This window comes from Tiliqua scincoides, chromosome 8 (assembly GCF_035046505.1).
Source record: "Tiliqua scincoides isolate rTilSci1 chromosome 8, rTilSci1.hap2, whole genome shotgun sequence".
NCBI classification, from domain to species: Eukaryota; Metazoa; Chordata; class Lepidosauria; order Squamata; family Scincidae; genus Tiliqua; species Tiliqua scincoides.
The window spans coordinates 54257403-54269425 of NC_089828.1; the positions used below are offsets into that span (position 1 = coordinate 54257403).

At 43.7% G+C, this 12023-nt stretch overlaps 1 protein-coding gene across 2 annotated transcripts in view; it reads left to right on the forward strand.

Annotated features, from left to right (window-relative positions):
* The window catches only part of NLK (nemo like kinase), a 100133-nt gene that overhangs the window by 81886 nt on the left and 6224 nt on the right, over nt 1-12023 (forward strand). For both annotated transcript variants that reach the window (XM_066635905.1, XM_066635904.1), the window contains exons 6-8: nt 1933-2142; nt 5003-5104; nt 9695-9781. In XM_066635905.1, the coding sequence (XP_066492002.1) occupies nt 1933-2142; nt 5003-5104; nt 9695-9781 (399 nt within the window). The remainder of the gene's footprint in view (nt 1-1932; nt 2143-5002; nt 5105-9694; nt 9782-12023) is intronic.

The following is a 12023-nucleotide window of genomic DNA, read 5'->3' on the forward strand; positions in this document are numbered from 1 at the left end:
TTCAGCTGGTATTATACCTGTTTGGTCCACCACTGTGAATAATGAGGATAGAATAGGGGCCCACCATTCGGGGTCCACTTTCAGGATCTCTGACAATACCAAATCTGGCCCAGGAACTTTCCCTTGTTTTCTTTGAGAGACTAGCTCTATAATTTCTTCAGTGGATACAGGAGGCCATGGGGTGGTTGCTGAAGGATTTAAAGTAAAAGATGCTAAGCCACTTTCACCCTCTTAGCAATATAAGGTGGAGAAAAAGCGGCACCACTCGTGTGGGGAGATGACCATTTGAGAGCGAGGTGCAGTTTTCTGAGCAGAATTGGTGATTATACCCCAAAATTGCTTAGAATTTTTATGTTCTATGGCAGCTAGTAGTTTATACCACAGGTGGGAAGCATAATTATGTTGCTTTTCTTGGATCAGTTGTTTCAGCTGCTTCTTTAGAATAAAATATATATCGGGAATTTGAATAGCCCCTGAATAGCAGTATTGCTGGTAAATGGATCTAATCTGATTTTTGAGATCCATACAATCCCTATCAAACCAAGGGGATATTGTTTGGGATCCCTCCCCTGTACCACCTTTAGCAGAGGATATACTAGTGTAGGAGACTAAAGTGGATGAAACCCTAGAGATTAATAACTCATATATCTGAGTCATTAAATGAGTCAGATCCGATAGAACTAATTAAGATATATGAGTTATCTGTGAATTCTTAGTGGCTAACCTAAGCAATTTCACTTGGACTGAGGCAGAGAACCATAATTTGTCCCTTAGAGATTCCCAAAATGCTCACATGCACACACAGATCCCAGGAGCATTCCCTGGACAGGGGCCCCACCCCTCTCATCTCCAGGATGTGTGGATAGTAGTTTTTCTTGTATTGGAGGAGCATAAAATCATGAGAGCCTTTCTCTTTCATTTGCTGCACCAGTGCAGCCCTGACATAGGTTTGCCTCCTACTTTTTATGAGAACTGGAACTTACTGGTCAGCCACATATGCAGTAGAATATTGGGCTGTGTGAATTCGTTTTCCCTGTGTGCACTCTTGAATCTGCTTCTGATTGGTGTAGGTGCTTTAACTTTGCTTGTAGACTGCGAACTGTATTTGTTATAAAAGGACAAGTGAATGTTGTTGAATGGATATTGATCAATACTGTTGAATCCTAGCCTTTCCTGAGTTTTGCGCAAGTGATGCAGTAACAATGAGCCAATATAAAAAAATTTTTTTAATAATTGGGATGACTTCTTATCAAATGATTTTTGAAGGGATATCTGTATAAATATAGCCAGCATGAGAAATGTTTCATACTAGCTTTCATAGGAAATATTTTCAAATCACACAAAAATCTTGGGCAAGAAGGGAATATCTGAACTGGGTCTGCGTAGGAGGAACACTTGCAGTAAGCATTAACTTCACTTGCATATTGGGAGGTCTGATTCTGCAGTGACTGCAACCCACTCTGCTGTTTGAAAGTCACCACCCCACTTGGTCCAGTTAATTGCAGGTACTGAAATATTTGGGGTTCCGATAATAGCTTGCATGACATGAGTCTGAGGATCATATCTGCCTGCTATTCTGCCTACTGCCTGATAGCTTATTCTTATGCTATCGTGCAAAAAAATTCACAAAAAACTTGGACCCAACTGCCTACTCCCTTTGGCGATTGCAGAGACCCAACTTGGACCCAACTGCCTACTCCCTGAGAGCGATTGCAGGAATTGAGCAAATTGCATGTATATTTACATAAGCCTGACTCACATATGCACCATGGTGAGCTCAGGAATTTCAGACTGTTTGGTTCATGTTCAGACTGTTTTATGGAGACTGTTAGTAGGATGGGAAATGTCAGAATCGCCCCCCCCCCCCGTACAGTAACTGTGCTTGTATCTACTGTGTAAAACATACCAAATACTTAGCTTGTCTTTTTTCAGATCTGTGATTTTGGATTGGCCAGGGTGGAAGAATTAGACGAATCTCGCCACATGACTCAGGAAGTTGTCACTCAGTATTACCGGGCTCCAGAAATCCTGATGGGCAGCCGTCATTACAGCAATGCTATCGACATCTGGTCTGTAGGCTGTATATTTGCGGAGCTGCTAGGACGGAGAATATTGTTTCAGGCACAAAGTCCCATCCAGCAGGTACAAAGGAGTTTCCTTTTAATGGAGTAGCAGTTGAAGATTGGCAGCCAGCTCTCTGAACTGTCTTTTACTGATTTAAGTTGCATGTGTCAAACACAAGTTCCAAGTGCTGCGAGGCCTGTTGGGGTATTTTTACCTAACGCAGGTTATAGTGTCTTAAGAACTAGCTTGAGGCCTGTTGTAGGTTGCAGCTTGCTTTACATGCCCAAAATAAGGTGAACTGCCCCACGTTTCTTTGGGATTCATTGTGGACAGTTTTGAGGATCTAGCTGCTGTTCAGATATTCACGCTGTTTCCAGATGTATTTTAAGTGCTGATTTTAATCTTCAGAGTCCTAAATCGGGGTGGACAGAAGTTATCGGGTTCTACTGGTCGATCTCTGAGTGGTTTGCAGTAAATGAGCAAGGAATTTTGACTCCCAAGTGCATTCTTTTCCAAGTTTGGCAGCTGGGGAAAAAATGTGGGGGGGATGGGACTGGGAGTAAATCCTTGGTTGAATAGACTATGAACTCTGTTCTGATTCTTGGATGCATGTGCTCAGAAGCACTGTTAATTCTAAGTGTACAGTGGGCCCTTGGTATACACGGAGGATCAGTTCCAGAGAGTCCTCAGGGATTCCAAAATCCACATATATTTGAATCGGGGGGGGGGGGAGCATGCCACTACAGTTACTCACCTGGAGGCTACGCCTGGCCTTCAGAGGTTGTGACAGCCTCCCAACCTCCTCAGAAGGCCTTCTGGACATAAACAGAAGCCACTTCAGGTTCGCACCGGCAACTTCTGGTCGCTTCCAGGAGACCTCAGAACACCACTGAACTTGACTGGAAGTCACAAATGCTTACTGGGAATTGTTTCTAGTCATGTCTGGGAAGCTCTGTGAGGCCCTCTGCAGCGAGGGCTTGATGCCCAAATCCATGGATGCCAAACCCGCACATAAGGAGGGCCCACTGTATGTCTGTCCTCTGAGTCTTATTCTGATCGTGGGACCCTGGGATTGTAGTGAAAAGCAAAGTTGATCTTGCAGGCTTGAAGGTTTCATAACCCTGCCCAGAGTAACTGAAAAGACCACCTACTTATGTGAACCTGTTTCTGTGTTAATAGCATCTGCTAAGTCTCTGCTTAAAGTACCCACACACACACATACCCTCAGGTGAATGGCTTCTGGTGGCAGGGCCATTTCTGTGGTGTAATTGAGACTTTAGAGCACTTCCTTAGGCATATTTGCCAGGCCTCTCAAATGCTATCTTTTAGACCCCAACTAATTTCTTGGCAGGATTTAATTTGTGATGGCTTTGTTCTTCTGTACAATCTATTGGTAGTACAGTGGCAGATGTTCTAGATTTTTTTTTTGTTCCTTGGCTTTGCTTTTATTATAATGGATTGTTATGGGTTGCAAACCTTCTTGGAGGGCCCACATTGATGGAAGTATAAACATGTTTAAATAAGTATCCTTGAGTGTTTAGGCCCTGCTGAATCAAATAAGGGTTTTATAGCCTCTGAACATGGAGGTTTTATTTAGCCGTCATGGCTAATAACCTCCAAGAGACCTCCTCCTTCATGAGATTCTCTAGTCCTTTTCTAAAGCCCTCTTGTGACCATCACCACCTCTCAGCAGTGAAATCTATCAATTCTGCATTGTGTCAACAAATGATGTGTTAGTGGCCTTTAAGGACCCTGGGATGTTGGGGGTTGACAGCCTTGACTATCTCTTTATTTTTTCCTGGCCCCTTGCATCTTGCTTGAGATTAACAGGGTTGCAGCTTGCTTATGTGATTCATACTTTCAGCAACCTTGTGAGGTAGATTGTCATCCTTCCTATAAGACAGATGGGGAACGGAGGTTGAGTGAGAATTTTGCCCAAGGCTGCCCATCTTGTCCAATAGTTGCAAGGACAAATGTGGGTGGTTAATCATTTGCGCATTTAAAAGGACATTTTTCAAAAGCAAAAAAATTAGTGAGAACAGTGAAAGATTATTCTAAAGTCGTCATCTCCAGAATATTCAGCAGTTTTGGTAGGTATTCCATCTAGTAGATACTGTTAAATGTGCTTACTTTTGCTGTAATCTACTCAAGAGCTTCAACCAATGCTGAAACAATTTGCTGTGGATTTTCAAAGTCAACATAGTCAAATCAAGAATGGTTCTTGCCCAATTAGGGGAAGGAGATTGTGCTATGGCTATGTAAATTTTCAGGTTTAACAACATCTTCTCCAGGCTGAGTATGTAATACTTAGAATGTGTTCTGCTTACATTCTCAAAGGCTCTGCATGGAAGGGTTACAGTCATTTGAATCCAATAATATTGGTGAAAAGTTTCAGTGGCTTTTAATTTCAACAACCTGCATATGAACAGAGAAAGCAGCCTTCTACTGAATCACACCCTTGGGCCATCTAGCTCTGTATTGTCTACTCTGAAGACCTCAATTTCTAGGATTATTTGGGTACTTAAACTAAGCAGGAGTTGTTACAGTGCCTAAGGGCTGAACTCTTGGTGCACTTCCCTCAGAATACTGTACTTTGAATGTTGAAGGTTCCTGGTTCAATCCCTGACATCTCCAGGTAGAACTGGGAAATCCCCAGTCTGGAACCCTGGAGAGCAACTGCAAGTCTGACAATGCAGACTTACACTTCTGGTCCTTTAAAGCATCTTTCTATGATCCAAATGCTAGAAATAGACACCAGTGAAATTCACAAGGCTCAGGATTCAGAAGCAAGCTTGTCTTTGAATGGTGGGAAAGTTGTCCATTTCTAACCAGAAATGGCAGAAAGATTGATTAGGCAAAGTGGGGTTGAGTGAATATGTTCTGTGTTAGGCTACATTGCTATTAAAATAAAGCTCCTCCTTCCTTTTCCCTCTTACAGCTGGATTTGATTACAGATCTGTTGGGAACACCATCACTAGAAGCAATGAGGACGGCTTGTGAAGGCGCCAAGGCTCACATACTCAGGGGTCCTCATAAACAGGTAGGCATCTTGTGAGCTGGAAGGCAACTGCTCTGAAGGCACATAGCCTCATCTTGACAGCCTTGCAGCCGGTGCTAGCTTTATTAATTGCTTGCATACTAAGAAGTCTCCTAAAATGAGGGGGGCTATTGATAAATGTATACCCCACCTTTTTTCCCATGATGGAACTCAAGGCAGCATACATGGGTCATTTCAGACATTCTTCCTTTTAACTACTCACCAGATCCAGATCTGCTTAGCTTTGACAAGCTTGCTACATCATGTATCCTCAGACCATAGCCCAGGGCATTTTACGTCATGTAAGACTGTGTGCTTTCACCCTTCCACCTGATTCTTCAGTGAGTAATCAACCAGTGACACAACATGCTAGTGGTCAGAGAGGTCCTTTTGCTTCTACAGTACTTTGACACAGTCATTTTAAACCAAGGGCAATTGCAATAAGCCATAGTAAAGCAACATACTTGGGCCATGTGTTGTGAAAAGCTGTGTCACTCTTTATTGTTCCTTTATTCAACATGTAGCTAGCCGTGACAGTTATGTTCTCTTGGAGAGACAAGGCTGCTTGGCCTCAGGTCTGGCTGGCTTTCTGCGTGTGATAGTTGAAATCATACTATCAAATCAAGCCTCTAGTTGGTGGGGGAGAAACTCTCAAATTCTTGTACACTGATGATAGCATATGAACAATTACACTTTAGGCTAAATGACATACAATCCAATTACTTTAGAAAGCCACTTAACCTCATTTTCTTCTGCCATCTGTGTCTGGATATTTCAACAAAAGACGTAAGGAAATGAAATAACAGCGTTTGGAGGACTGAAAAGTGACTTGTGAATCTGTAAAATGTCATCTGTCTTGTTCTAGAAAATCTGTTTCTAATACTAGATCCAGCCAGAGAAGTGTACTTGTATGCATGACTCTAATAAATGTGAAGCCAAAACCAACATTTCCACCAACCTTCTGTCCTTTTCATGTGAAAATTGAGGGTGCAGCCACCAACTAGTTTTAATGTTTGTTGACAAAGGAATATTCTCCTTATATTGTGTGCCCTCCGGTTCTCTCAAATCCTGGGTGTGGCTTGAGCTAGGATATTCTCCACACAGGAGCATCAGTAGTGAGGAATTTATTCTGTTCAAGGAAGGGGTGGAAATCCCCTTTGTAGATGAAGGCTTAGTGACTTCTCAGATGATTGTAGGAGTATCAAAATGAATCCATCACAGTTGGGGGGGGGGAGTAAGGAGGCTATCTCAATTTTTCCACACCCCACAAAATCCCCCAAGAGATTAAAGGTAGAGGAGTTTTTCTAAATGTTCTGTCCCCGATATGAGAATCAGTTCCAAGATCTTGTTAATAGAGTTGTAGCACAGGCAGGCCATACTTGCTGTCCCTGTATTATGAACTTTATCTCCAGTTGGGGGCTGGGCAGCCCCCCATCTGAAATGTATGAGGAGCTGCTACCAGTTGGCAGTATGGTTACAAATGGTGCTCCAGTCTTCGCAGGGCAAAGGCGTCCCTGGCCATTGCCACCATATGGCAACACAGGAGGAGAGAGTGTCCAGGAAACTTTCATCCCCCCCCCAGCTGTGAACCTGCTTTCAGAGGGAATACACCACATTTAGAGCAGGCTGTTGATCCAGTATCTGCACTGTGGCTTTCTATAAGCAAGATGGATCATGAGTCCCAATTCCGTAGAAGGCAGCTTCATATGTCAAATATTCAGGAGACCCACATACATAGGTGTGCCCTATAATGATTCTTGCTCCTCATTTGATGGGTTCACGCAGTATGTCCTCCTTGAACAGCAGGCTTGACAGGAGCTGGTTTAGAGCAGCCTGAATGGAAGAGATAAATGTTGTTTATGTCTTCGTTTTCTTACTACCATTTAATAACTGTACATGGGATTGTCATTGTTACTTCCCTCCTCCCAAAGAAGAGAGAAACAAGCTTCAGCATTTGTAAGAGAACTAGCTCAAGGAGCATCCCATGCGATTTGGTGAAATCTTTTCATATATCTTGCCAGCTACTGTCACATCTCACCCTTTCTATTAATATGGTCCCAGAAATAGCTTTGGAAAAGGGCTTGATTACTTATACTCCAAGCACAGTATGTGTTAGTCCTTGGTTGGCATATAGAGCATATTCCTCCCACATCTCAATAACAATTAATCATCCACCATTAATAGGAAAGCTCTTACATAATTTTCCCTTCCCCCTGTCCTTTCTCTGCTCCTAATGGTATTTTTCAACACCTGCACACTCTAGGCCTTCTGGAATAAGCTCTGCTTTTTAAAAATTTGCATAGGAAAGCAGTTTTTTTTTAAAAAAAAAAAAATAAAGCTCCATGTGAAGGAAATGATAGTGTAGGAAGTGCTAGAGAACAAACAGCTTCAAAACCTCGAATTTTTAAGCAATGTACTTTTTTCTGAAGGAAATCAGCAGCTTGTTCGATTTGCATAAAGAGGTCACAGCTATTTTTAGTGGTGAAAATTACTTTTAATTTGTGTACTTCGCCTGCCCCCCACGCCCTTACTCTCATTCTAATTTAAAATTCAGCAGGTGCTTATTACTCTGAGGCTGCAATCATGTGCAGACTTACCTGAGGGGGGGGGGGGTCCAGCCCCATTGGAAGTCCAGTGGGAGATTTAATCCTGCCCTTAGTAACCAGTGGCTATAAGAGTTGTTGGACAAGAGGCACTGTAAAGCACTGCATCTGGAAAGCAGGGGCAAGAATAGTAAACTAACTAGAGGTGGGTTTGTAGTCAGTGATAGAGTAACTACTGGGTTCAATTTCTGGCATCTCCCAGTAGGGCTGGGAAAGACCCATCACTGAAACCCTGGAGAGCTGCTGCCAGCTGGCAGACAATGCTGAGTTAAATGGTCTTCTCAGACAATGCTGAGTTAAATGGTCTTCTCAGTATAAGGCAGCTTCATGTACTCAGTCAAGATACTTCCCTCACCATCTGCAGCTGACAGCCCCAGGTTCTCAGTATTCCTCCAGGCCTTAGCATATGCTGGGGTATTTGGTAAAGCTCCTTTCATCATGTACAAGGAGACATAGCTCTAAACCTCTATGCAATCAAAATACTGTTGGGTGGAGGGCAGGATTCAGTAATTGGCTTTAAGCCATTCCTTCCCAGTGTTCCATATACATGACCGGGATCAAATATGTACACCTGTGGGCTGGGCAGAATTGGGTTAATTAAAAAACACACACACACAACTCAGAAGGCATAAAGTAGTTCAGAGGCTAATCAAAATGCTCAATAAATCAAAATGCTCAAAAGGAAAAAAAAGGAACTAGAAAAGTGAGCTGCCAAGCTTCTTCTCTCCTCATTTCCTCTGCCATACATTTACAGTCCTCCACAAGTCCACTTGCTAACTTGCGCAGGAAATGGTTTTGAATGTGCATGTAGATCCATAGATAATACAGAGTTATTGATACGTTCTCCAGCACTCCGTGACCTCCAAAATGGGACTTGCCCAGTTTCTCAGCCTCAAAAATCCTTCCTGAATAAAAATTCAGGAGGGAGTGCTCCAGACTTGTCTGATTTCTGGGACATAGGAATCAATTGACCTTGAGGTGTGTAGCTGGCTGGGATGGCGCCCCCCAGACTGTCAGCCAAAATCCTACCTGCCCCAGTCTCATTTAGTCCTTTTCATTTTAACCTCTGTAGAAGCTTCCTTTAATAAAAAAATTAGTTAACCAGCCAACATTGAATAACCCATCTCCTTTTTTTAATTCTAAATTTCCAGAGTTCTAGGCGAAGGCCCTTTTAATTGCATTTCACTCTGTCCCCAGCACAACCTACAGTGGTTAAATCTTAACTCCTTCTGCCCAAGACTCTTTGATTGTTGTGAAATATACCTCCTCAAACACAAAATCTTTTGCCCTGGTTTATCAGATATGTGATGAGTATCCATTAGGTACAGTGGTGCTTTTCAGTGGTGCTAACAGTTCTTTAGAATCATCCTCCTTGTAGAAACCAGTCATACTCCCACCCTTGTACATTTCCGTATCAGGCCTAAACATGACTCAAACTGCTTCCTGACCTTCTCCTCCCAAAGTGCTTCTTCACTCAGTGGATTTATTAGCTTATGGAATTGGCTGCCATTATGACTTCTAGCTCTGATGGCTTTGGGAGCTTAGAAAACATGGAAGAGGTCTGTCAATAGTCATTAACCATGATGGCTCTGTAGAACCTCCATATTCAGAGGCACTGTGCCTCTGAACACCAGTTGCAGGCAAATAGCAGGGAGGGGATTGTTGCCATCATGTCCTGCTGTGGAGTTCTTTATAGTGTCTGGTTAACCACTGTTGGGAAGCAGGAAGCAGAACTAGATGGACCTTTGGTCTTAGCCAGCAGGGTTCCTACGTACTTGCACATACTCAACTTTGAGTGCAGCATGAGTGCTAGTGAGTAGTTATTTACCTATAACTGAGAAACCCAGAGTGGTTGAACCTCCGTGCAATATGCACACAAGCCCTTAGTAGAGTGTCCAAGCATATTCAGTGATCCAGAAGTGACTGTGGATGGGTGTGCATGTGGTTGATTGTTCATATAAGGCTTAATGCTTTCTTTTCCTCTTTGCAGCCATCCCTTCCTGTCCTGTATACATTATCCAGCCAAGCTACACACGAAGCCGTTCATCTCCTTTGTAGGATGTTGGTCTTCGATCCAGTGAGTCTGTATTTTTGTATGTTGTGTACTTCAAAATTGGTGGGAGGGGTGCAGGGAGGGAAAGTGAATTATATATTTGTATAATGTGCCTGGGTGATGGATCGGCTGCGTGCATCTGTTTTTGCGTGCTCCAGTGCAAAGTTCAGTGCCCAGAACCTGCCGTGTTGGACAGGTTAGGAGAGACCCTCTGCCTTTGCAGGAGAATTGCAAAGGGCCAGAATGATGCCCCAGAACAAACGTGCGCAAATAGTGTGTGTACCCTTTTCCTGTGCTGCCGGGATTGTATCCCCAGCCTATGGGTAGAACTGTATGGCAGGAGCAACCCTGATCTCTGATCCAGACATAATCTATTCCACTCCCAGACTTGCTTGGGGGCAGGTTTGCTGAAGCAGAGACTGCAAGACTTGCCAGTGACATCAGCGAGGGAGGAGGGTAGGGCCATCAAAGCACTTCTACCTGCCAGCAAGCCGACTGCCTGTGGCAAGAACAGTCCAGACATTATCTCCTCTGCTCCTGTATTGGGGGGGGAGGCACTGAAGGCCATGTGCTTCTAAGAGGGATTGCCCTTTGCTTTAGTGCTCACACTGTAGCACTAGCATGACTTTCTAAAGTAGTGCTTGCTTTGCTCTTGAGGGGGTGGGCAGGGGAGAGATCTAAGTAAGAACCCTCCCCCTGAGACAAATGTATTCAAATATGTTTTTAAACTCCCTTGAGGAGCAAAATGGTGGGAAAGAGAATATAAATTTGTTTAGTTAATAGAGGGCAAGGAAGTAATTGTGGGAGGGTAGGGGGAGATTGGGTGACCAGTTATTGTTTCAGCAGTGGTGGGGAGGAGTTGCTTTCACTGCTGAGGTCACTGGAAATGATCTTAAAGGGAACACTTTCCTGGAGCCAACTGCATCTTGAATTTGCAGTCCCTTCCACCCACCCATGAATTTTCATGGTTCCCCACTTACTCCGCTGCATCCCTCACATGCTCTCTTTTTAAAGAAAAAAACAAAACATTATCCCATGGACAGAACACATCTCAATGCCTTTAAGCTTGCCTACCTAGCCATGGGTTCCGACTTTCCAATGGTAATCCTTGCGAGGGTAGTCGAATCCTGTTTTAGGAAGATGGTGTTGGTGACTCACCCTCTGCTTCCTTTTATTAGTCTAGCTGTAGGTAGTCCAAGCTTGATAACTTCACTCTTGATTGTCAGTATGTGGGCCCCTGGTATTTTGCATCATGCCTGCTTTCCTTTTTCCTTCAACAGTTGTGCTTTCTTGGTTGACACAGTGCTCTGACATCACATTCTTTTTTGGGGGAGGGGGCTTCAGTTTTTTACCTATTTGTGTATTTTGTTCTTGGGAGGAATCTCTTTGAAACATATGCATTTTAGCAATATAAGGGAGGCATCCTTTAGTGGAATGCTTTGGGGGGGGGGGGTTCTCACAGCAGACAAGTTACACCGTCCCTGCTCTGAGAGCCCCATTTATCTTGCTAACATTTCAGAAGGAAGGACCATATGTAGCAAGTCTTCTGTGTTTGTTCCTGGAGCAAGAGGGCACACACTGTGATCAGAGGCTGTTATTAGGGTCTTATAAAGCAAAGGCCACTTACAATGCCTGACTGGTATTCAGAAGTACTATGAATTTTGTGTGCCTGTGTTTTAGAGTGGTTTCTTTCTCTCTCTGATATCACCCTTGACCTCTGCCTGACATGCTGTGTGTGTTTCAGCAATCTTGTCCAAGCAGCATGTCTTCCTGTCCTGTCTTGTCTTCCTGCAGCATCAAGGTTTTCTCAGTTGCATCTTTGACAGCTGCAAGGATCAGTTCCCAGGCCTGTCCTCCTCATCTACACATGAGTCACTCAGGCAGGACATTCCCTGTAGCCACTTGTGGTTCTGTCTTGTGCACCATCTCTTGTATACTTTTCTTGAAAGCCAGCACAACTCCCAGGCAACCACTGAGTCCTCCTCAGCCTGAGTCTTCCCCCACCAAAATATGGGATCCAGACGTGGTGCTGAGCGTGACCCAAGCGGGACACCATCAGCATCTCTTCATGCAGCCCTCGAAAGCTTCTGCTAAAAACAATTGGTTAGTCTTTTAAAGTGCTGCAAGACTCTTGTTGCTGTGGTAGTTGGTTGCAACAGTCACCATGACCTGTCTGAAATGTGAAAAATGGATCCTCAACAGCCTGAGCAGGGCTGCTGATATTGTTTGGTTGCATTCCAGTGGATTCAAGGGAGCTTACAGCAAA